At 39.0% G+C, this 24,700-nt stretch overlaps 1 protein-coding gene across 2 annotated transcripts in view; it reads right to left on the minus strand.

Moving 5' to 3' along the window:
• The window catches only part of Kras (KRAS proto-oncogene, GTPase), a 28,771-nt gene extending 4,300 nt beyond the window's left edge, over positions 1–24,471 (minus strand). The window contains exons 1-4 of one of the 2 annotated variants that reach the window (XM_051173320.1): positions 24,319–24,471; positions 13,217–13,395; positions 11,522–11,681; positions 3,799–3,922 (exon numbers count right to left, since the gene is read on the minus strand). In XM_051173320.1, coding sequence (XP_051029277.1) covers positions 3,803–3,922; positions 11,522–11,681; positions 13,217–13,395; positions 24,319–24,429 — 570 coding nt within the window. In that variant the 5' untranslated portion in view covers positions 24,430–24,471 and the 3' untranslated portion in view covers positions 3,799–3,802. The remainder of the gene's footprint in view (positions 1–3,798; positions 3,923–11,521; positions 11,682–13,216; positions 13,396–24,318) is intronic. The other variant, XM_051173321.1, reaches the window with a different exon arrangement.
• Between the last annotated feature and the right edge of the window lie 229 nt (positions 24,472–24,700).

The raw sequence follows: 24,700 nt of genomic DNA on the forward strand, positions 1-24,700 counted from the left end.
AGAATTAAAGTCCAGTTCATGTTGATGTTCTGCCAGCTGAACGGGCCATAATGTTAGGGTTAAGTATCTCTTCATGGATACTCTGACATTTAAAAAAATTAAATTATTATTTTAAAATGTTGTGCATTTAAAACAACTTAATGTAGATGAGTATCTTGTGTGCATGTGTGTCTGTACATCACGTGAGTACAGTGCGCAACAGAGGCCAGCAAAGGGCATCAGATCCCCAGGATCAGGACTCGCTGTCAATTGTGAGCTGCCCTGTGGGTGCTGGGAGGCTGAGTCCTCTGGAAGGACAGTCAGTGCTCTTAGCCACTGAGCCATCTCTCCAGCCCTGGTATTCCACAGAAATAGAAACTCTGATTTCACAGCATGCAATGATAGTAATTAGCATAGAATCTTACATAAGCTTAAGAAATGACCCCTTTCCCCCCAAAGGACTTGATTTTCTACTGACTCTTCCCTCAATTCCCAATGCTGGCCTCCATTACGGTCTCTGGACTTTAGACTGTAACCCACTGCTGCCTTAAGGCTGTGATGCTGCTGACCTCTGCCGGTGGCCACGGCACCAGAGACATGATGTACCTGACCACTGCGGAGGATTCTCTGGCTGTTTTATTGTTTAGCCACTCAAAACTTGTCATATAAATGTTCATCTTCAAAGAACATTCAACATTAGTCATTAAGGCCTACAGCTATTGTAATTAAAGCAAAACACATAAATCAGTTGTGACCAAAGTTGACTAAGTCAGAGTAATTCCCACCTCCTAACCCTGGCAGAAACAGTGCATTCTCAAAGTAGATCTGCTTTTAGACCTTCAATATGAACGTTCCCATTGGACTCAGCCCTTGCCTTATCTGTGTCGAAAGAGAAGCTGAAGAAAAAGGTGGTCATGATTTATTTCATCTGCTCATCCTAGTGGGAAATCCAGGAAGAAATCCTAACCTAATAACGCTTACAAACCTAGACAACAGAGAGTCTGGAAAACAAGTACCCCCAAATTTAAGCCACTTGTATTCTTTCAAGTTACCTGACTCATTTTGACAACTAATCTCTAGCTTGGGAAAGCATGACCAGTACAGTTAAAAAGGCAGAGCAGCAAAGCTTGCTCACACTTAACAAATAGGAATAGGACAGTGTTAGTATCATCTACTTCAATACAAGTGAATAAATATATAGTGCCCAAAACCTATCTGCACTCACCAGTGTGTTTCACCTCCTGAAAACCATTCCTGACACAACACAAGCAATGCCGCCAAGGGTTACTTAGATACCAAGATCCACTCAGATACATCCTTCCATGCTGCCCTTAATTTACTATTCCAGACCCTTGGAACTGGACTGCATCTTTTTGTCTGCATATGCATGTGTATGCGTGCGTGCGTGTGTGCGTGCGCACTCATGCGTGCGCGCAATACCTGTGCATTCGAGGCCAGAGAAGGACACCGGGAGCCGTTTTACCACTCCACTCTCTTCCCACGAGGCAAAGCATCTCAGAGATGCTGGTGGCCAGCTAATTCTACCCTGTCGCTGGAATTACAGGTGTAACCTGACCAGCTTTGTGTGTGATCTGTAGCAACTAGAACTCAGGTGCTCATGCTAGTACAACAAACATGGGCAGCATTCACTGAGCCACTATCGGGAGGAGAGGGGGTCTTACCCAACTCCCTTTAACCTCATGGATTCCCTTTGGTCATATGCTGTCTACTTCGATTTCTTTTTAACATCACATTCGTGTGTGTGTGTGTGTGCACGTGCACATGCCACGGCACACACAGGGAAGTCAGAGGACGACTTGCAGGTCTGTCCTCCCATCAAGTAGATCTGAAGGGTCAAAGGCGGCCTTGGCAGCCATCCCAGTGACGCTCAAACTATTTTACCATGGACAATGGCTGATACTAAAACTGGTGCAATAGGCCCTGAGGGGCGGCGGCTGTAAGAAGCCTTTTCCGGTGGAGTAAAATAAAGCACTTCAGAGACGAGGAGGAGAGAATTTACCAGCATCTACCTTTACCCTCTTCTCAGGCCCTGACAGTCGGTTACCCTCTAGCTGCATTAATTCTAATTAGATGACTTCAAGGTTAGGAAAACGCCATAGCTAATGTGCAGAGGACAGTGAACTCCCTGTATTTGTGGGAACTAATTCATAAAGCCACATCTCATATTCTAATATTTTGTTTACATTTATCCTTTTCTAGGACTGTGAACAACTAATGTGTACATATTTATCATTATTAAATAAAAATTTTACCTACTTAACTATAATCTTAAAAATCATTAATGAAGTATCCTTCCTTTATATAGAAAGTGCTATATGCACTAAAATCACAATGATTCAGTTCATAGAATCAACTATTAACATTCACCCCAGTAACTGCATCTTTTAGACATTTACAGAAGTATGTGGTTCTGCCTTTGTTTTGAATATGTTAAGTATACCACATACTCTAAATATTGTTTTATTTTAAAATAAGGGTGAGGCTGTAGAGAGGGAAATAAAGATAAAATCACCACTTAAATATGGTCATGACAATTATTCCAAAGGTTAACTTCTCAAATTTCATTTTTAATGTCAAATTATACCATAATTCCTAAAACTGAAGTATGGCTTTACACAATGACACAAATTCTAAAAGTTTATAATCCCATTAGAAATCCATCCAAGTATTGCTTTGTTTCTGAGTTTAAATCTCTTAGTCTTAAACACTAACTTTGTTTCATGTCCTCAAGGAACACTATGTGACAACATCCTCCTCACTCACTGAGTGAAGAATTTTCTGATCTAGACAAAATATAATCTGGGTTAGTTTACATGAGAGGGTCAAAGGGTCCACTTGGCATTTACTAGGAAGAACCTATGTATCAAGAATTTTAGTACACCATGGGCACACAAAGATTAAAATGTATGGCTGAGCTCTGGAATTCTATTGTCTAATAAAAGAATAAGACATAAGCTATTTCAATGCAATATAGGAAGCCATAGTTAAAAAGGGCACTGGAAATACACAAAGCAACAGGTGCTCACTTTAAGGGGCGAAGAGATTCTTAGAGACCGGGAGTCACATGTTAGCTGGTTGATCAAACTAGGGATGAGAACTGGTGATCCAAACAAGAGACAAGCGAAGGGAAGGCGGGGTGGGGTGGGGTGACATGGTGTCTGCAGACAGGCAAAACTCTGGCAAGATGGTATTTTCAGGTATAAAGTTCCAAAGGCTGGAGAAAGAGAGAGAGTTAAGGACCGTATAAGGGATGTGTAGAGTTGTGTGTTCACTGTGCGTTTCTTTAAAGCAGCCTGCACAGTGAGGTTGGCAGCTACAAGAGAAGTGTAGTAAACACCAGGAGGCCTGGGTGCCGTGACAGCACTAGGAGAGGGCTCTTCTAAGTGGGTGCGTGAGCACGCAATGTGCCCACAGCTCACTGGCACAGGGCACAGGGGGAGCCTGTTACATGTAGGCCCTTCCCCTCCTCTGGATCACATTATTATTACACATTTCTCACTCAAAAGCTGGTGGTTATCTTAAGTCTCATTTCCCTTAAAAATAAGTTACTAGTTCCCAAATGCTGAGCTTACTTAAAACTAATGAAGTCATTAGAGTTTATGGCAAATGCAGATTAGTCTATCTTAGCCATCAATTATATTAATCACTTTTAAGATGAATGTACTCATTATAAAAACAAATGACAAGTTTCTTAGGTCTTAAACTGTCAAAGCAGAATACCATCTCTAAGTAGTTCTGACTGCTTTGTTACCTTTGAAAGACATCTGCTTTGTACCAAAGTGAGTGTGCTGAACTTACCAGATTACATTACAATGCATTTTTTAATTTTCACACAGCCAGGAGTCTCTTCTTCTTTGCTGATTTTTTTCACTCTGTACTGTCGGATCTCTCTCACCAATGTATAAAAAGCATCCTCCACTCTCTGCATTGTAAAACACAACTTCTTTAAAGTTCGTTTCATTTGGAAGAGTAATTTACTGGGATAGCCATGTGTAAGAAGTTTGAATTATGAGCTTTACAGTTGAAAAAATATTTTTAAAGCAGACATCAGATTGAATAAAATTGAGGATGTGGTTTTAAAACATGAGCTAGAGCCTGGTTTGTTCTCAAACGTACTTTTTTTTTTTTTTAATCGTAATTAAGAGTTTAAAATTTTAGCTAGGAATGAGAGGAGATTGTGAAAAGCCTAATTATATGTCTGTTTCTTGATACAATAGTTGAAGTTTGAGGAACTGCAGTTTTAGGCCTGACCTTTCCTTGGACATACATCACTGATGTCACCTTCCACCCAGTGGGCAAGCAGAGGGCGAGATGCACACTAGGGACATGAAGCTCTGCTAAAACCAAACCCAAAATCCATGTCCCAAACAAAATGAGCCCAGATACGGGAACCTCCAGATTCATCTTCAATTAGAAACTTTCTAGTCAATTTCTAGGTCCCAAAGTCCATCTGCTACGAGTACCACAGTGCATGGGTAATTATAGTATTTAAATAGTAAGTTAAATAGGGGCCCAGTGCATGGGTAATTATAGTATTTAAATAGTAAGTTAAATAGGGGCCGTTTACCAAAACAAGAAAGCCTCATAAGCCATTTGAAATATAAGAGTAACACATTTGTATCCTTATACAAGTCTCAAACAGCCTGCAGAGCAACTGCCCAGACAACAGTGCCTGGAGCCTTTAAGGCCAGGATGAACAGATGGCCTAGACTAGGATAGCGGCAGGGGGCTGTGAGCCGCCATATGGCTCCTGGGAACTGAACCCAGAACCCCTGCAGCAACAGTCAGTGCCCCTAACTGCTAAGCCATAGCCCCAGCCCCTTGAACAGGTTTTTTTCTGGTTTAAGGCTGTGGTATAACGATACCACAAGGAGACTCATAAAGAGCCTTTATGGAGAAAGAGGTTTTTAACTTTCTCAAAACAGAAAATTAGGCAGTAACTTGACAGGCACAAAGTACTTATAACTGTAATGCTTAGTTCTTCAAAAATGTACCACCAACGTAGAAGCCTATCCAAGAGAAATGTCTGGAAACTTCACATGCGTGTAATAAAGTCAACCTGAGATGTAATACTTATGCTCATTCTTCTAAAAGTAAAGTAAATACTTAGGAAAGCTGGCGTAAATTTTCTTACATATTTAATTTTAAACTTATTTCATTTTGATAATGAATTGCTTACATAGGGCACTGATGCACTCTTTAGTTTACTACAACTGGTAAAAAGCAATGTTTCCATTGAACTGAACATTATGAGTGTACCTAACACTAGTACACCAAACCAATTTATCATCTAAATTCAATCTGACCCAGAGAGCCAAGCACGCAGAATTGAGGGGAACAAGCCAACAACTAGGGCCTGACTTTCGCACATGTAAGAAATTTGCTGCCTTCAACCGTTAAGAAAAAGATACTTCAGTAATTTAGGACACATTAAATTTTACAAATCTCAAAAATGTATTAAGAACTGCTTCAGTGACATTCAGTAATTTACCTTTAAAATTCATAACATTGGGTTTCAGTAAAGAGGCAGGCATTTAAATAGTGATTCCATATTAAAATATGTATTTCCAACTAATACCGTGTCATTCAGTGATAAAATACTTTATAAAATAATGTAATAGTAAAAATTATTACAGCTTTAGGAAAAATCCTTTTCAAAAAATATTTTAGTTTTGTGTACATGTGTGTACAGGTGCCTTTGGAGGCCATACTGAGGACCAGAGCTAGAGTTACAGGTGGCTGCTAGCAACCCAAGTGTGAGGAATGAACTAAAGTCTTTTTTTTTTTTTTGGTTTTTCAAGACAGGGTTTCTTTGAGTTACAGCCCTACCTGGGCCTGTCCTGGACCTCTAAGATCCACCTGCTTCTGCCTCCTGAGTGCTAGTATGAAAGGCTTGTGCCACCACTGCCCACTGTAGCAAGCACTCTTGAACCCCAAGCCATCTCTCCGGCTCCCCAACTCAATCTTACTTCAATGGAATCAATTTAATCAACTGACTACTTAAGCCACAGAGGAAGAAACATTTTCAACTTTTAATAATCACTGCATGTGGCAGTTAAAATGAAACCCCAACTTGTATCTGCATGTACTAGCTTTTTGCAGTTCTATCATCTATCCTCAAGGCAAAAGTTTTACTTATTATTATTCAAAAATATATCAGAAATGTTCATACTATATAAAGTAAGTTTTTTAAGATAAATGGCTTGCAAAGCATTTAAAATGTAAAGTATGACTGGTCAATTTATATTTTCATAAATAACTATTCTCTTCTAACTTAAAAGCCAATGAAGGAAATTCTCCATGTATCTATACATTTATTTTCACATACAAAGAGACAAAACCAGGCAAAAGCTCATATTTTCTCAAAATCTTACAGAATGTAAATCTTCATCCCTTCCTTTAAAACAGTTGTAATGTCAATGAAGAGGTCAGTGTACTGTGAAGGCATGAAAAAGAAAGCGTTTGCCCTCCAATTTAACAGTAGCAGAACTTGATAGCAACAGTTCTGATGTGTCTGCTTTTTAGTGTGAGCATCCCCATCACCAATACGAGAATACATGATTTCTGTTTCCAGCAATGCAGAGAGAATCGGAAGCCAATAATTACAGAGACAACTACCCATCACCAGGAATTCAGTGTTAGGATCTCAGTGGCCAAGATAATTAACACCAAGAAATAGTTACTACAGAAAAACTTTCCATTTCTTAGTTTTACAAATACAAAATTTAAATTCATTTAAAAAGGTTATTTACCACATTTTCCATACTTGGTTATTCCCTGAAAATACACTTCCAAGTTATATTGACATCAAGAGAATTTGAGAAAATTGTTATTTATCCTAACCCTACCACCAGCACTCTCTTAGTTTTAAATACTACATATGGTATATGACTATAGTATAGAACATTGATTTATAAGTTGTGAACTTTGAAGTACTATTAAAAATAAGGTAGTTACAACTACTTGCTAAACCCCTACAATGCACAGTGATTTGCCAAGGGTATAACTTATTGACACATTTGCTTACTTTAAAATGTCACTTAGTGAACACTAAGAACAAATGAAAATATCCATGTATAAACAAAAGTATGCAAGTTTAAATATGTAAGTAAGTCCTTTTGTAAACAGAGAGATCTGACAATGTGTTGAGCTTAAAGCAGAAGAGATTATAGAAACAGAGCATCCCCCTAGAGACCTATTAACAAATACAATTCTTCATTTGCTCTCAGTAAGACATTACATTTTTATCAACTGTATTCATCCTTGGTGAATCTGCAAAACAACTTGCAGCATTCTGGCATGGGAAGGACACATATGTAGCATGAACTAGGAATATACAGAAGCAACAACACTGGCCTTCTTGGGGAGGGAACAGAGAAACCAGACATATTTCCCAGTCCCAACCTCACATCCCTGACTGCCCTTAAGAACCCTGCCAAGCGATAACCCCAATCTCAGGTCTACAACACTTCTAACTCAAAGTTCAAGGCACTGCTCTCATGGGGAAAGAACAATTATTAGATACTGCACCTGACGTTTTAAAATGTTTGCTTTCTTAAACAGCTTTATGATAAGCTTTCTTTCAGAGAGGCTATCAACTAATTTTACATATCTAAAAATTAGTAACACACCAAGAAATTAGTGAGTACTGGGCAATGTTTAAGCTTGGAAAGTGACTTTTACACTGCTCAAATAAAGACACTAAATATAAAAAAGCTAGATGGGCTAATCCAAGACCCTGCTTGTCACCCATCTGACACCCACTCATTCTGACTTTTGCCTGGCAAACTCACAGCTAATCCTCAAGTGTTCAGGGTCTCAGTCTTAATAGCCTTTTCTGATGTGCTAGCCAAAGGAATCAGAAGAATCTGTCAACTTCTAAGTGTCTTGAGAAATATGAAGTAGTACTTTTATAGACCAGGAATATTGGGGCCACATAATAACACACCAGCAAATTTAATTTAGCTCCTTTACCCTTTCAGATAAAGACACAAAAACAATTAAGCACAATGCACACATCTGTAGATCCAGGGACAGGGGATAAGGAGGCAGGGGGATCACTTGAGCCTGTGAGTTCCAGAACCTTCTGGGCAACACAACAAGATGGTGTTCTTTCGCCCGCCCGCCCATCCGTCTGTCCGTCCGTCAGTCTGTCCTCCCTCCCTCCCTCTCTCCCTTTCATTTCTTCCTACCTACCTATGTATCATCTATCTATTTACCTATCATCTATCCATCTTCTACCTATCATTATATACTGGTAAGGTAATGTGTATTATAAAGTTAGCAAGTAATGCATTAGTAAAAATATGTATTCTGTAACTGTCATCTGAAAAAGTAATAAAATACTAAATACACAAAATTTGCTTTAAAATGGAAAGATCAGCCTGTAAATTTTTGGTTGAAGGTCTGGTGTAACTACTGGAGTCTCATCAACTGACATCTAGGGAGGTTGAGATTAGCATGTTACAACCTACAGGCCAAGTCTAGGTAGGGTCACAACTGTTCTGGTATCAGTTGACAAGGAGTTTTACATTTTTCTAAGCTTCTGAGGGAAAATTATGTGTAAGATACTACTTTACTATCTGGGCTTCTGTAAAAAAAATTCTTTCCATGCCTTGACTTATACCTTTGAAAACTTTTGAATGAGTGCTCAGTTCTTATAACCATAGATTTTTTTTTTTTTTGGGTGGGGGGTGCTTTTGCTAAGCTCATGAACAAGTTGCTAAGAAAATACAATAGGGACATGTATACTTAATTAAAATAACAAATAAGTGAATAAAAGATAGTAACAAAATGGTTCCCAAAAAGGAGCTTCAAATTTTTGTAACAACTGGAGATGTAAAATTTATTAAAATGTACACTGTATGTCATACATTACTAAAATTATGTGGAGTAGCTCTTTAGAATCTTCCAAAACTTTATATATATCACATTGATTTCAAGAAACATTAATGATTGATTCTTCTCCGAAGCAAATTTCTAAATAAATAAATTCTAAATTAGCTTCTAAATAAACCATCAAGTCCACTGAAAAGTGAATATCTAAGTTATAGTTTAGCAACATATTGTCATATAAAAGAGACCAATAGACTAGGGTATAATTACAAGGGTTAAGTACCTCTGAAACAGCTCTTGTGTATCTTACCTCTATAAATGTTAGATGACTCACACTATCTAAAAAGCAAATTATGTTAATCTATTTCCGTACCATATGCCTTTGAACTGACAAAGTAAGCTGGGCACACTGGTACATGCCTGTAATCCCAGAAGCAAGAGTTCAAGGCCAGCATCTTCTACATAATGGGTTTGGGATTTGACTGGACTACACAACAGTAAAAACACTAAAAACCAAACAAAAATGAACAAAGCAAAACAATTTTGAAAGGCTTAAGTGTGCGTGTTTGAGAGAGAGAACACTGTTAAAGCTAAGAGGCTATTAAAAGGAAACCAGGTAGTATTCTCATCAATTATGAACCACAGTACACTAAAGCATTTCTGTCAAACAGAAATGATGTATTAAATGCAGTTATTTTAGGCTCTTCCCAAGTGACAAGTGAAGAGGGTAACCAAGAGCCCCCTTTCACTATGCCCGATGATGGTCTTTCTACTCAGACTGTGGCCCACCTCCCAAACCAGCACTACCTCAAAGTACAGAGGAATGCTTCAACACAGGCTTCAACACAAGCACACGGGATTAAAGTCTGGACTTTGACGTTAATAAGTTCAGTTGATTTGTGTGCACATTCATGTATGAGAGGCTCTTCTGCGTTGCAACCCAGCCTCGGGCTTTTCCTTTTCTTTGTAAAATAATCAGCTACAATGATCACCAGTATGAAAGGTATCTTTCTTTGTAAGTTTAAACAATGCAAGCAGTAAAATGCCAATGGTAAATTATATATAATACATTTTAAATAAAATTCTTACATTTCATATTTGAATTCTTTCAAAAGAAATGTTTCTAACATAGAAGAAGAAACTAGCAGCTATTAATTTATGTTTTCTGAGCTGTTTCTGAGACTGGTCATAGGCCAGGAAATAGAATGCAGGGTGGCTGTGAATGAATGAAATAGCTCCTCTACTGTGAAGCCAAACGATGCACAGCAGATCTGTAAATTCTAAGTCAGCTATGAACAAACTGGTCCCCAGGACGGAGAGACACCCGTGTGACAGAGACTCACTTCTTAATCCTAACAAAGACATCAAACAGAATTCACTGTTTTCTTTCAACACGCACCCTGTTTGCACAAACAAGAGGTAGCTACAACCTCCTCGAGAATTTTTTTTTGTATTTATCCAGCCATCTGTACATTTGAAATTTGTTTAAATTTTTATATCCTTCACAAAATTCAGTAAACATTTCTAGGATGACTCTTGCACACTTACAGTCATGAGAAGTCAAACTTTACAAAATCATTTTATGGGGGTTCCCATAAAAGCTCCAAATAAACTTATGAACTATAAATTAACAAATTATTCAGTACATGAAACTAACTGTTCTCCAGCAAGTCTTTACGAACTCATTTCTAGGACTCTTTTTCCTATTTGCTAAACTTCTGCAAACAAACAAATGATGTAATTATCAGTTGAAGTTTAAAGTTACTTTTAAAAGGAAAATGATTTTGAAACAAAATTCAGGCTTTATCTGACATATACATTTGTCAGAACAATGCAGTGAATAATTTAAGAATGTCTATTCACTTTCTAAATACTCCCTTATTTTAACTACAACTTTCTCCCTAATGAAAGAGATCCTCAAAAACTTTCTGCCTAAATATAATTCTTCTAAGAGCACAACATTTAATCTAGAAACATGAATTGACAGGGTTTCTCTGTGTGGGCCTGACTGTCTTAGAACTCGCTCTGTAGACCAGGCTGGCCTTGAACTCACAGAGATCCTCTTGCCCCTGCCTCCTCAGTGCTAGGATTAAAGGTGTGTGTCACCAATCCCAGCTAAAACATAAATTCTTAAAAATTGCTTCCAAAATAAGAAACTCAAATTTTATTCTACTGTTCTGTATTTATTATTTAAGTGGGAAAACTTTTCTACCTTTCTTGAATCCTAAATGTAAAATGTACTCTAAGTGGAAGAAAAATTTTCAATATGAAAAGAAAAAAATAGCCAGCATAGTGGAGCACACTTCTAATTCCAATACCTGGAAGACAAGAGTTGAGAGATTGAGAGTTCAAGCCCAGGCTGAGGGACGAGAGACCTCCTTTCAATCATCACCCCCCACAAACACACACACGGGGGAGGGGGGGGAAAGAGAGAGAGAGAGAGAGAGAGAGAGAGAGAGAGAGAGAGAGAGAGAGAGAGAGAGAGAGAGCCCAAAGTAGTATCGTGGTCCCTGGGTAGAAAGTACTGTCCACTCAAGAGAAGATATTTGCCAAATAACCATGATTTTATTAAGTCTATTTCAGGATAATAGAAAGACTGGTAAGTCACACTAAATGATTAACATACAACAACAGTTATTCTAGCATTCATACCCTCAATAACTCACATTGATTCTGGGTTACTTACCTGTCTGGTCTTTGCTGAAGTTTCAATAAATGGAATCCCGTAACTTCTTGCTAAGTCCTGAGCCTGTTTTGTGTCTACTGTTCTAGAAGGCAAATCACATTTATTCCCTACTAGGACCATAGGCACATCTTCAGAGTCTTTTACTCTTTTAATTTGTTCTCTGGGGAAAAAAGCAAACAGAAGCATAAGCAACACAAAAATACTTCAAATCTGACCTCAACTTCCACCCTAAAGAACTTTACGGAATGATTTATTTCTTCATGTAATTCCTAGTTTCCACCATATCAAATTTTCCTTGTTTTCTTACTTATTTATTCAAGACAAAAATCTTACATATTTGTTCACTACTGATACAATCTCAACTCAACAGAAAGGATTTAAGAAACATACTGGAAAGTTCCAAACCAGGAGTGCTACGTATAAAATTGTCTTAGAAACATGACTGAAAATGAGGAAAATGAGTTCGTCCACAGGGTATGGTGGTGCACGTATAGTAAGAAGCTAATAAAACAAAAATTGTAACGATATGTAATAAAAGTTATTTAAGACTTAGGAATCCTTTATTTCTAGAAATTTCTATTTAGTATTGTCAGACTTAGATGGACATGAGTAAAATGTCAAAGAACTATGGATAGGACTACTATACTGCTCAAGAGAGAGAGATAACCATTGGAAAGACAGGTTTTAAGTCATGTGTATGTGTATTTCTGTGTACTGACAGGTCTGAGCATGTGAGTTCAGGTGCCAGTGGTGGTCACAAGTACTGGATTCTACAGAGCTGTAATGGCTATGAGATGAATAACATGATACTGGGAATTCATTTGGGTCCTCTAGAAAAGCAACATATGTCAGTAACCTTAAGCCATCTCTTCAGCCCTGAAGATGGGTCTTCTTAAAAAAGCAACCCTAAAGAAACTACAATGTATATTCTGCTAAAAGTCCTTTTCATATGGGGCTGTCAATGTAGCCTACAAATAAATCCTAAATTTGAAATAAAATTGTACTCCTTCACAATTTCCTGTGAGTGCCTAAAATGGTTCATATCCCCGGATGCCCTCTATCTCAAACTTCACCCTGCAGCACTATAGAAATGCACTCCAGTCACGCCATCCCTGTCACCAGGCAAGCACTCTAACTTAGCTGGTACACAGTTATGTGGCACAGCCAGGAAGGGGGCGTTGCTTAATAAGCAGTGTAATGGATACTGTAGACTTTCAAGGAAAGAATGTAAAATACATTTCATGTGATTAAGTAATCTTAGGTACATTTGTCAGACTCCTAAAATAAAAACCAGTAACCGCTCTAATTCTTCAACTTCTTATACCACCTAAATGTGCTTTTTTTTTTTTTTTTTAAAGAACTACATAAGGCCAGTGCTTATGCAGCCCATGAAATTGTGAAATAAAATGATTATTTTTAAGACCATGTTTCCACGTCCCATCTCTGGCTGGTGCTCTTGCCCCTCCCACATAGGGTAATAAGGGTACAAAAGCCCTGCTCTCGGCCAGCACCACCACTACCCACAAACAGGGGCAGATGATGCAGCTGCTGCATTTGTGAAATGAGAATTCTGCACACCTGACACAAATGTTTTCCAATTTAAACAGATCATACAGGATAACAATTAGCAGAGAAGCAATGAATGAAATCATCATCAATTTTCAATGCCCACTTTCATATTCAAAATAAACCCACCTATAATGGTGAATATCTTCAAATGATTTAGTATTATTTATGGCAAATACACAAAGAAAGCCCTCCCCAGTCCTCATGTACTGGTCCCTCATTGCACTGTACTCCTCTTGACCTGCTGTGTCGAGAATGTCCAAGAGACAGGTTTCTCCATCAATTACTACTTGTTTCCTGTAGGAGTCCTGAGAAGGTAGAAACAGTCGGGTTATTACAGTGCATCTTTTAAAAGGTGGACATACCTAACTCAGCAACAGATTTCCCCACTCAAAATGGGCATTTGAGATAATCTCTAAAGCAGACAAGCGCCCAACGCGCAGCTGAAGGCGCCATGGAGAGTGGTGCAGATCTAAACCGCGAGAGGCCTTTTAGCTCCCATCACGATGGCCACTGGCAAGCACGCTGGGGAGAGGCCAGCAGACTACACAGTAAGTTCCAAGCCAGTCAGGTCTACAGTAAGAACCCGCCTCAATGTCCCCGCCACCCAAAGAAACAAAACCTAACAAGTCAAGAGTCCCTAAGCTTGATGTGACAAAGACCCATGTAGCTAGCTAGCCCTTTCAGAAAATTCTGCCAATCCCTGTGGGTGAGTCACTAAAATAACTTTGTTATTTCCTTACTTAAAAATAATCAACATATTATCAAAGTACACAATACCAAAGTTCAGCCAATTTAATTTAAAAGTAGATTCTACAAGGATTAGTTAATGGTGAAGCAAAGCACCAATACACCATAATCCAGGCCCCACCCCCCATTAGCTGTCCCCTAGTACACATACAGACACAGATTCAGACACCCTTAGTCCATGGGAGGTGCCCTGTCTGAGGCAGCCAATGGTTCCTAGCAGATATCCTTCCTGTACTCATAGGATCTGTTTTCTTCAAGAAAGCAGAGGACTGTTCGTTAAGTGTCGATCATGCCATTTGCTTAGTCTCCCAATATTATTGCCTCCTGCCTTAAAATCTGAAGAACTCTCCATGTTTTCTTGTGCTGTGTGTTTTAACTGTATGTTTATTTAAGTTCATGCCTGCCCATCCCCCACCAGGCTTTGAACTTGAAATTAGCAGGACTACAACTACTTTGCTCACCGTGACATATCAGTGCTAAGTCATAAACATTGCAGGAATCAATAAATTATCTGTTGAATGGATGCATCTATTTAATACAAATATATACAAATACAAAAACCTACAGTTATGCCAACATTAACAAAAAGTTTTGACAATTGTACCAGCCTCTCTCAAATACTCTATGCTGAATATACTGCATACCTGAAATGAGACCACACGAAAACTATCACTTCCAATGTGTTGACTTACACTAAGACTTTTTTAAATCAATAGTAGTTTTAAATCCTTTTCTGATGTTTAAACTGTCTTCTAAAACCAAATATAAATTTAAGATAAATTTTTAAAAGCTAAAAATTTTAATAAGATAATGAAGTCATTTTTAATTATGAGATACTAAGAAATTTAATACATAGTATTTTCATTCAAACCATAAATAATGTAGACTTCATCAAAACAACAATCAGAATAATATGTACTATTTTAGAACATTCATGATATGGAAAAGTCTAACAACATGAGTTTTCCAACTATCTTAAATTTTGGACCATGAAGAGCTAAGTCAATAAGGTAAAAATGTTAAGGTATGACAAAACTACCAGGTTTTAAGGTACACATCTGTAATTCCAGGGAGGGAGGCAGCCAACCTGACTATTACACCGTGAGTTTAACGGTAGCCTGGGCTACTTGGGAAAACTTAGTATCAAAAAGAGAGAGAGAGAGAGGGAGAGAGAGGAGAGAGGAAGGGAGAGAGAGAGGAGAGAGAGAGGGAGAGGGAGGGAGAGAGGGAGGAAGGGAGGGAGAGAGAGGAGAGAAAGAGAGAGAGGGAGAGAGAGGGAGGGAGGGAGAGAGAGAGAGAGAGAGAGAGAGAGAGCTGGTGCACAAAGGATATAATGCATCGCTTTCCCAGACAACAGCGAGAGGATGCCCATCCATCACTAACAAGTCTTATGATGCGTCTCTTCGAGGAATGAAGTTAGATTTATATCTTCCTACTTCCGCCATGTCTTGGTTTCTTCCTTCATATCTTTTTGTTGTTGTTGCTGCTGTATGACGTTTTCTTTCTTTTTTTTCTTTTTCAAAACAGGGTTTCTCTGTGTAGCCTTGGCTGTCCTGGAACTCAGAGCTCCACCTGCCTCTGCCTCCTGAGTGCTGGGAGTGAAGGTGCAGGGCCGTGTGCCTTAAGGTTTTCATGAATATAAACTAATCTGTGGAACCATTAAGAGTACTGGGGTGGGGAGGGATAAGTCACTCAAGACAAAGCAAACTCTGACCAGAAAGAACAGTTTGTGGTTTCTAGTGTAGCTCAATTATATTCTGCATGCTCATTGCATAGAACAATCGACTAGGGCAACAGGCAAAGGTAAACAGAAAACTTAGGCTAATGGAATTTTCACTGGAAAACTCCTACTCCTATCAACAGTAATTTCAGCAGCCCACATTACTGAGCCCTCACTTAGAGGCAGGACATTGTGACAAACACATTGCAGGCACTATCCCATCTATCAATCTCCACCTTCAGGCGATGCCTTTGTCTAGAATTGCTGAGATATCAGCTCAAGTATTATTTGGGGATTTATTTCTATAGTGGTTTGCTGTTTTCTTCACATGTATTACAAATACTTTTCACTGCTTAGTAACATCCACAGGGAAAATTATGAAATTTACTTACTCTGTTAACAGTCAAGCACTCTATATTATTACCTTTCTCAAGATTTGAATCCCTTAAAGAATGATGTCTTCCATATTGCACAGCAGCTTGGTATACCTACTAACAGAATACAACTAGGGAAGGCTGGGCCTGAGTAGCACATGTCTGTAATCCCACAACTCATTAGGAGGCTGTGGCACAAGGATCAGGAGTCAGAGGCCAGAGTCTACTGAGTTCAGTTCAAGGGCAGCGTAAGCTACAGAGTCTTGTAAAAAAAGAAAACAATTGCAGGGAAGGGGAATTACAGTATGTAAATAGGTCTATAAATTCATTCCTACCTACTACTCTGCTGTACTCCAGGAACAGTCATTTCAATCCTAAAGATCACATTTTTCTGACCTACATTGCAGCTTCTTAATCTAAAACCAGAAATGTTCTTAAGTCCAAAGTATTGGATGTTCAACCAGTAAAATATGCACAAACATTCCAAAAATCCTAGAAACTGAAATTTGAAACTGTTGTAGAATCATCTTTTTGTACACTGTAAAAATGTGTCTTTGCCAAGACACCTTCTGATTGCTTTAATAAAGAGCTGAATGGCTAACAGCTAGGCAGGAAGAGGTTAGGTAGGACGTCTGCACAGAGCGAGAGGAGATCAATCTAGACATGGGAGAGACTCCCAGGGACACAGAATGGACACAAGAGGTACAAGAAGAAAGGTCGGTAAAAAGTCACAGGGCAAAACAGATGAATAGAAATGGGTTAAATTATAAGCACTAGTGGGACAAGCCTAAGCGCAGGGCTGAGCTTTCACAACAAGTGTCCGTGTCATCTTTTTCCAGGGCTGGTGGCCCAAAGAAAAGTCCATGGAACACTTCTGGTTTCAAGCATTTCATGTAAGATTAAAAAAAAAAAAGGTTCTGTTATCTTTCCCTTCCTTTTTTTTTGGGGGGGGGGCTCCCCATCCCCAGCCCCTAAACAGGTAGTTGCTATGTAGAACAGACTGTCCTAGAATTTAGACAGATGGCCTACCTCTGCGGCAAGTGTTGGGATTAAAGGCATGAACTATCAAGACTGCCTGGTGTGTTTTTCTGAGCCAGTATCATTATGTAGTCCAGAGTGACCTCAAATTAAAAATTCTCCTGCCTCAGTCCCTAAGTGACAGCACTACAGGTGTATACCAGCTCAACCAGCTCAGCCTATAATGAAGGAAGTCTCTCCAAGGAAAAGAAATTAACGTCGGCAATTAAGGAAATGGAAATGTTACCATTAAACAGGACAAAGTGCAATGGTGCCATACAAGAGATGAAGTTTACCTAGATGACTCAAAAAAGACGTCGGGGAGGAGGCCACTGCAGACAGGAGCAGAGAAAACATACTGTGCTGAGCACCACGGATTCAGAGAGTCCAATACATCTTAGCTTAGCGGGAGTAAGAGTAAACAGCAGGGATTGAAACAGGGCAACCAAGCAAAAGCCAGGGTGCAGAGTCCTGCACAAGTCACTTAGGAGACACTGCCCTGTATTTATGCTGTGCAATCGTCACTGAAATGCTGTTAGGTAGGAAGGGGCACTTAAGATTCTCCATCCTAACTCCAAGCATTTTAACAAACTGTATAAAGACGGTTTGTTTTTTGTGTTTTCCTTCCAGACACTGCTTCACTCAGCACACAAACTCAAAGGTACCAGCAATAGTTACAGGTGAACCCTGTGCACCACTGGGCACATCCTAATCTTTGTAACAATTCTGATGACCAGGGATGGCAGCCACTTCTCAATGTTAGCATATCACCTCAGTGTTGCGTTTTTGCTTTTGAGTTTTCTGATGCCTACTTCACTAATTCTCCATATGAAGTTCTCAATGTGGAAATATCTAGTGCACTTCTGACTTCAATAATTGTAAAAAATATTCATAAGTCCATTTCTAAGGTGGACACAGAGGGGACAAGAAAGCCACCTGCCTGGGACAAGTCTTCGCTGGTGTAACGGCACAGCTGTCCTCACAGGCGGCCGGTAGGAATACAGAAGTGGCCCAGCAGCTGTCAACAGTAACTTGACAGGTCCTCACAAAGTTACACCCAGGCCAGTCTCAAGAGAACACCAAAATCTGTACGTAATGTACAACAGAAATATTATTCAACACAGCCCTGAAGGAGAAGCCAAATCCAAATGTCCATTAATTGATGAATGGATAAACAAAATACAGTACGTCCATAATAGAGTCCGACCCTGCCATAAAAGTGGTAATACTGTAACAAGGCTAAACCCTGAAAACATGTAAAAAACCAGACACCAAGAGCTACGCTGTAAGATCCCACTTACATGACATATCAAGAATATGCACATGTGGACAGAAAGCAGTTAGTGGTTGCCAGGGAACACAAGGAGGGTTGAGGAATGACTCCTTTACGGTGTGATGAAAATATCCGGGACCTAGACAGCAGTGATGGCTGCAACCCGACAAAGGACCAGTCACCACTGACTACACACTTCAAAGGTTATTCTGTGCTATGTCATTTTTAGCCTCAATGTTTTAAAGACAGAAACAGAGCTGAAGTGTAGAAAAGATGGGTATAATTTTAATTCCCGATGTTCACAGGCTGCCTTACTGAGTCTGACACACAGGCATCCTGAAAGCAGGTCTCAGTGATCAGAACAGAAATCTACAGAGACAGGCCTGGAATCTTTAGCTACAGCAGCTACAGAAATTTCCTCCCCTGTGGTATTGGCAAACTACTTCATCTCCCATCTACTCTGAGCCACTGTTCTTTCAGCGATTAAAAAAAAAAAGGATATAATCATATGCAGGACAAATTAAAAACAAAAATTACTTCATAAAAAGTTAATTATGATCCTTCTATATAACATATCAAGCATGCTGTCCAAAAGCACATCTTGTCCTTATAAAATTATAAGACATCTGTACTTAGAATGATCTTTTGATTTTTGCAATTCCAGTTACCATATCAAAACACAATAGGTCTGAACAAGTCCAAGGAAGGAGAACTAAAACCAACAGTTCAGGGTTTCTATTTTGACTGACAAAGATATGAAAAAACCTTGTGTTCAAGACAATGTGAGATTACAAAATTCTTTAAAAGTTGAGATAAAGAAAACAAAAACTTACTTTCCAAATTCCTAGGATTAGATAACACTTTAAATTATAATAAAATAAAATATGTACTGCTTCTAAGAGATAAAACATTGGTTCAAATAGCTGAATAAAGTCAAGGAAACAGGGTTTTGAACCCAGAAGTCTTAGACAGTATACTTCTATAACCTTCTGAAGTCACCCAACAACTTCTCCCAACAACTATTGTTTGTGACAGGTAAGATTATGGGGCTGAAATGACCATGTGGCCAGTCTTAATAATTACAGATGCCAATGGAGTTCTCCTGTTTTACAGAACTCTCTTTAACTGGTCTGGATGTATTGTTCCTTAAACCAAGAGTACATCCATATTCTAAAAGTCACTGTAACTTTAAAAAGAGGGCACTCTAGTTGTAACAATCTGATAATTTAAAACTTCATTGCTCTACTTCAAATCAGTATTTATGGCCCCTCAGCTCCAACAGAACTTACTTACTTTTGAGGCATATGTATGTATGTGTATTCACCTGGTACAGTAAACATTCTTGCTTAAAAGATGTATTTTAAACATTTAGCAATTAAATCCACAGGATAATTAATTTCTGAGCAATGGAATTAATGGAGTTTATACTTTGGTACATAATGGCAAACTGACCGATGAAGAGTTTAATGAAGTTACATATACCAGAGCACGCACGGGCAGGCAGTCCTGAACTGAATAAGCAGGTAGGCTTAGCCACATGGAGAGCAGGCCAGTAAGCAGCATCCCCCCTGACCCGGACTTCAGTTCCTGCCTGGGTTCCTGCCCTGTCTTCCCTTCAGGATGGACTTCACTGATCGCAGATTGTTAAAACTGAAAGTTGAAAACATTACCTAAGGCAGTTGCTATATCCATCCCTAATTCTCTCAGTATTTACCATTATTCATTCCCACTAACTTTATTCAATTAAGATCACAAGATAGGGCCTGGGTTGCTCAGCAGTTAATAGCACATACTGGCCATGCAGAAGACCAAAGTTCAGTTCCTGCCCCATGCCAGGTAAGGACTCTACCAGGAGCTACACTCCCAGCACAGAGTAAGAAATTAATGCTCTCAAAGTATAAAGCCTTGGATCGCTAACTTAAATTCTGCTTCTAAAAATACACCTAAGGTGAGCAGGCATCACGAAGGGAAGGGTCCAGCCTTTTGGTTCTTCAATGTTTCTCCAATCCTCGGGAAGACGTCATGGGACAAAGTGAGCTTTAAATAATATTTTATAAATTAAGGAATTCCAGGTTTTGTTAAAACCTAGTCATAAAAATCTCATACATGCCCAGGAAGTTTTTAAAAGTCAGATCTAAATAAATACTCAACACTGATGTAAATACACTGCCTGAATTTTGGTCTTTCTCTAATAGACAACTAGTCTACAAATGGGAACCTTCACCTTGCCATTTTGAACAAGCCCTTCCTAGAATCCTGTGTTGACATTCAAGGCCTCAAAGTCCATGCAGTGGCCCTACAACACAAGCAACAAATCAGAGTACACTGCAGCGTTTAGTCCTTGCATCCAACAAGCTAACAAACCCACCAGTGGTCACTAGGAAATGCAGGCTGTTCTGCTCTGCCTCCTTTCCTTTCAAACATATTTCATCTACCTAGCCAGGCCTAAGTAATACACATGGTAATCTCTGTGTCAACATTAGCAGAGTAAAAGCCATCTAAAAATGTGAAGCTATTAATTACATATAAGACACCCAATTAAAGTTGACAGATTTATAAACTGATATAATCACAGGTTGTATCTATAGCTTAAAATACAAAAACCATCAAACTTGAGTTTTCATTGTTAGTATGATAAATGCCAGTAAGTTACCAGTAGAGGGCACTCACAAAAGGGAGAAGACCCGGTCACAGCTTTAAGGAAGGCTGCATAACAGTTTCCTTCAAAGTTGCTTTTAAAATAAGACCATTTTCAAGTCAAATGTTTCAGTACAACAGTAGAGTAAGATGACACAATACAGAGCAGCCTTCACAAAAGGTGAACTAAATCCATGTCATACTTTAAAACCAAAATGAGTCACCACTGGGGTAGAAATGTGAGAATCTGAGCAATGTTTAAAGTATAATGCAGCACATAAGGGTTTATTTAACCTCAGAACTACTGATACTCTGACCGGCTCATTCTTTGTTCTAGTTGAGTACCGTTTGAGGACTTCCTATGAGAGTGTTATAGCCCTCTCTCACAAACAAATTATTTCTTTGAAAAACTTTATGGACTTCATAAAAGATAAAACTATTTCAGAACCAAGGTCAAGATGATTCTCATGTACACTGCCCCTAATGTTAACATGTTCTAGGGTCACCTAGGTAGTCCTCTACTATGTATCTGCCATAAAGCAGTCATTATTAAATTAGATTCAAGTCACAGAACACTGATGAATAATAGTGCAGAGGATTATTAAACATTTCCTTAGTTTGAAAGACAGTTACTTTCTCACTTTTAAAAAATACCATAATGGTCATGCAACAGTGGCACACACCCAATCCCAGCACTCCAGAGGCAAAGGTAGGTGGATCTCTGAGTTCAAGGCCAGCCTGGTCTTCAGAGCAAATTTCAGGACAGAAAGAAGCCCTGTGCATATAGATTTATAAACTTATATAATCTCAGGTGATACCTATAGCTTAAAATACAAAAAACAACACATTTGAGATTTTTTTAAAACTCTGTGGGGGGGGCAAAAGTAACATAACAACAACAAAAATACAATAGTGGAAATGCCACTTGTTTTCAGAAATTTTAAATTTTAAATTCAGTTTTACCACTAGTTAGCTAAATATCCTTATGACAGTCAGAACATCTCACAAGTTTATAGCTAAAAAACAAATTTTTCACAACTTCTGTCACTAAAATAAAATTTACTGTTATTATTTAAATTTTTAAAAAACCTTTTCCCATTTTTTAATGTAGAGAAACTAAAGAAATTCCAAAGTACAAGCACTTTACCAACAGACTACAGCCCCAGCCCTTTTTTACTTCTGACTTTAGGACAGGGTCTCACTAAGTAGCCAAGGCTGCCCTTGTCCTCATCTGTAACCCAGGCAGGCCTTGAACTGGAAGCCTCAGAGTAGTTAGTATCTGCTACCAGACCCAGCCCCCAAGAATTTTCCCTCTGACCACATTTTTCATCAATTAAAACTGTTTCTACTTGTGTGAAGTTGGCATTTTCATTTAATCAAGTCTCTTTAAGCTCTTTTGCCTTTCTTATAGGTGAACTACCCCAAGAAAACTCCCATGTCAGTTTCCTGGGAGATCTCAGCGCAGAGATAAGAGGTAATCTCTGACTTTTCTCCAGGAGGCTACACTACCTGAGGGAATGTCAGTTTCAAAGTTCACAGGTCACAGCTCCCCAGAATCCAGTCTTCTGGTTTGGCAGAAATCATAATCAGAGTTAGAAATTTAAATTTATAAACTTTTCTGCCTCCCTTACACATAATGGTTTGCTAGGAGTATATTACACTTTAGCAAGTTCGAGCTAAAGGTTTCCTAAGCAATTTCACTCTGCATTTCTGACCTCATGCCGTATATATATACTCATGAAGCTTTATGACCTGACACATGGGGTATTGCTTAGATTTTCAAGGAAGAGGGAAACTTCCACGCTTCGCATGCATTTTATATTTGATTTGAATGGTAGGACATACCAAGTAACTGTGGACTTTTTGATCTTCCTCAAAGAAAGCAGAACTATGTACATCACTGAACTGACTTGTCAAATAATCGTGTAAACAACAGGACACAGGAGTTGCACTTCACCAATCAAGTCTGCCTATGCTTAAGTCAGATCTTCATAAATAAGCACTCTGCTCTACATTTTGGAGGATGATGCACTACTAAAATTATCTGACATTTCCTAACAGTTATTTAATCAACCTTCAGTGGTCTAAGTTACATAAACATTTTCCCAAGCACACCAATGCCTTCAAAACCCATCTCAGTGTTTCTTCAAGACACAGAGACGGCTAACAGGGCACTGTGACCTATTTAAGATTTCATAGCTACGGATTCCAAAGCTCTAGAAAATTCTTCAGAACTGATTTTTTTCTTTAAATCGGTGCACTATAGTGTATAGAGTAGAGGACTGCCTAGCATAGCACATCAAAAGAGCGGGCTTGACTCCCCAGCACAGCCTAGCATGAGCGCAGAGGCACACAGACCACTCAAGAGGCAGAAGCTGGAGGACCAGGACTTCATGCTAGGCCTCAGCTCCCTGGAGGCCTACCTCAATAAACTAAAGTGGAAAATTAGACCGAAAAGTAAAAGCTAGGGCCTGGGACGTCTTTACATGGCAGTAAAGCTGTCTAGGAGACAACCTAACCCTAATGAAGGCTACTTCAAAGGCAAGGTAACACTCGTTTGTTGCTTCACTGATGGGACATTTCATGTACTTAGATCACACACAACTGTGTGAACAGCCTTGTGAAAACTGTGGACAAGCAGTTCAGGAACAGCCCCTCCTGCTGGCCTCGGAGGGTGAACAAACCCTTCTCCTCTGCAAAACTTGAACCTATCGTCAGCAATAGGACTCACCACCTGATTTCTCAAAATCTCTTCCAGGTTTTTATTTTATTACTTAGCGGTAAGCCTTTAATTGGCTAAGATTTTATGAAATAAAAAATGTCTGAAAATAATCCTGACGATCTTACTCCTCCACCATCAAATGATTGTATTTTTCTAGTATAATCAAATTTTCTCTGTCGCATCAAAATTCTAAGAAACCCATTAAAATAAAATGCATTCAAAAGAATAACCTGCACTGGGCATAGTGGTACACATATTTAATCCTAGCATTTGGGAGGCAAGGGGGGGTAGATGGGTCTCTGTGAATTCAAAGCTAGCTTGGTCTATATGGTGGGTGAGTAGTGTGTTCTAGAATAGTCAGTTACATCCTGAAAACCTGACTCAAAAATACCAAAGCAACAAAAAAAAACAAAACAAAACAAAACAAAACACCCATAGGTACCTACCAAATGCAAAGCTATATTCTCAACTCAAACTCTCAGAAAAGCATGAAGTATACTCATCAGACTGCAAACGCCAGGGCACAGTGGGCGCCTTGGGCCTCACTCTTCTCTTCAGAGCCTTGCATCTCATGTGGTTACCACTTAGTTTAAAGCCTTGAAACTAAAGGACTTCACATATAATGGAAATAACTTCCACTGTAATTTTCTAATAAATTAAAAAATACCAGATACATCTTTCTATGCAAAGGATGAGTGTCTTGCACAAATCATATGAAGAAGAGAAAACAAGATTTACCTCTATCGTAGGATCATATTCATCCACAAAGTGATTCTGAATTAGCTGTATCGTCAAGGCGCTCTTGCCTACGCCACCAGCTCCAACTACCACAAGTTTATACTCAGTCATTTTCAGCGGGCCTTATAATAAAAATAATGAAAATGTAACTAAATTAGAACATGTCTCACGAAAGATCATCATATGCTCTAATCAATACTTTAACACTCGAGTACCCTGTAAATATAACTCTAAGGTATTCAGAGATTAGCGACCGCAGGTGCACACAGGAGTAAACTGTACTTATTTACAACTCCCCTCACACACATAACCACATGGGGAAACCAGTTCTTTCGTCCTGTAACCATTCAGCCCGTTTGATCTAACAGCCAGACTGCTGTTC

Source organism: Phodopus roborovskii, unplaced genomic scaffold, assembly GCF_943737965.1.
Source record: "Phodopus roborovskii unplaced genomic scaffold, PHOROB, whole genome shotgun sequence".
Taxonomy (NCBI): Eukaryota; Metazoa; Chordata; class Mammalia; order Rodentia; family Cricetidae; genus Phodopus; species Phodopus roborovskii.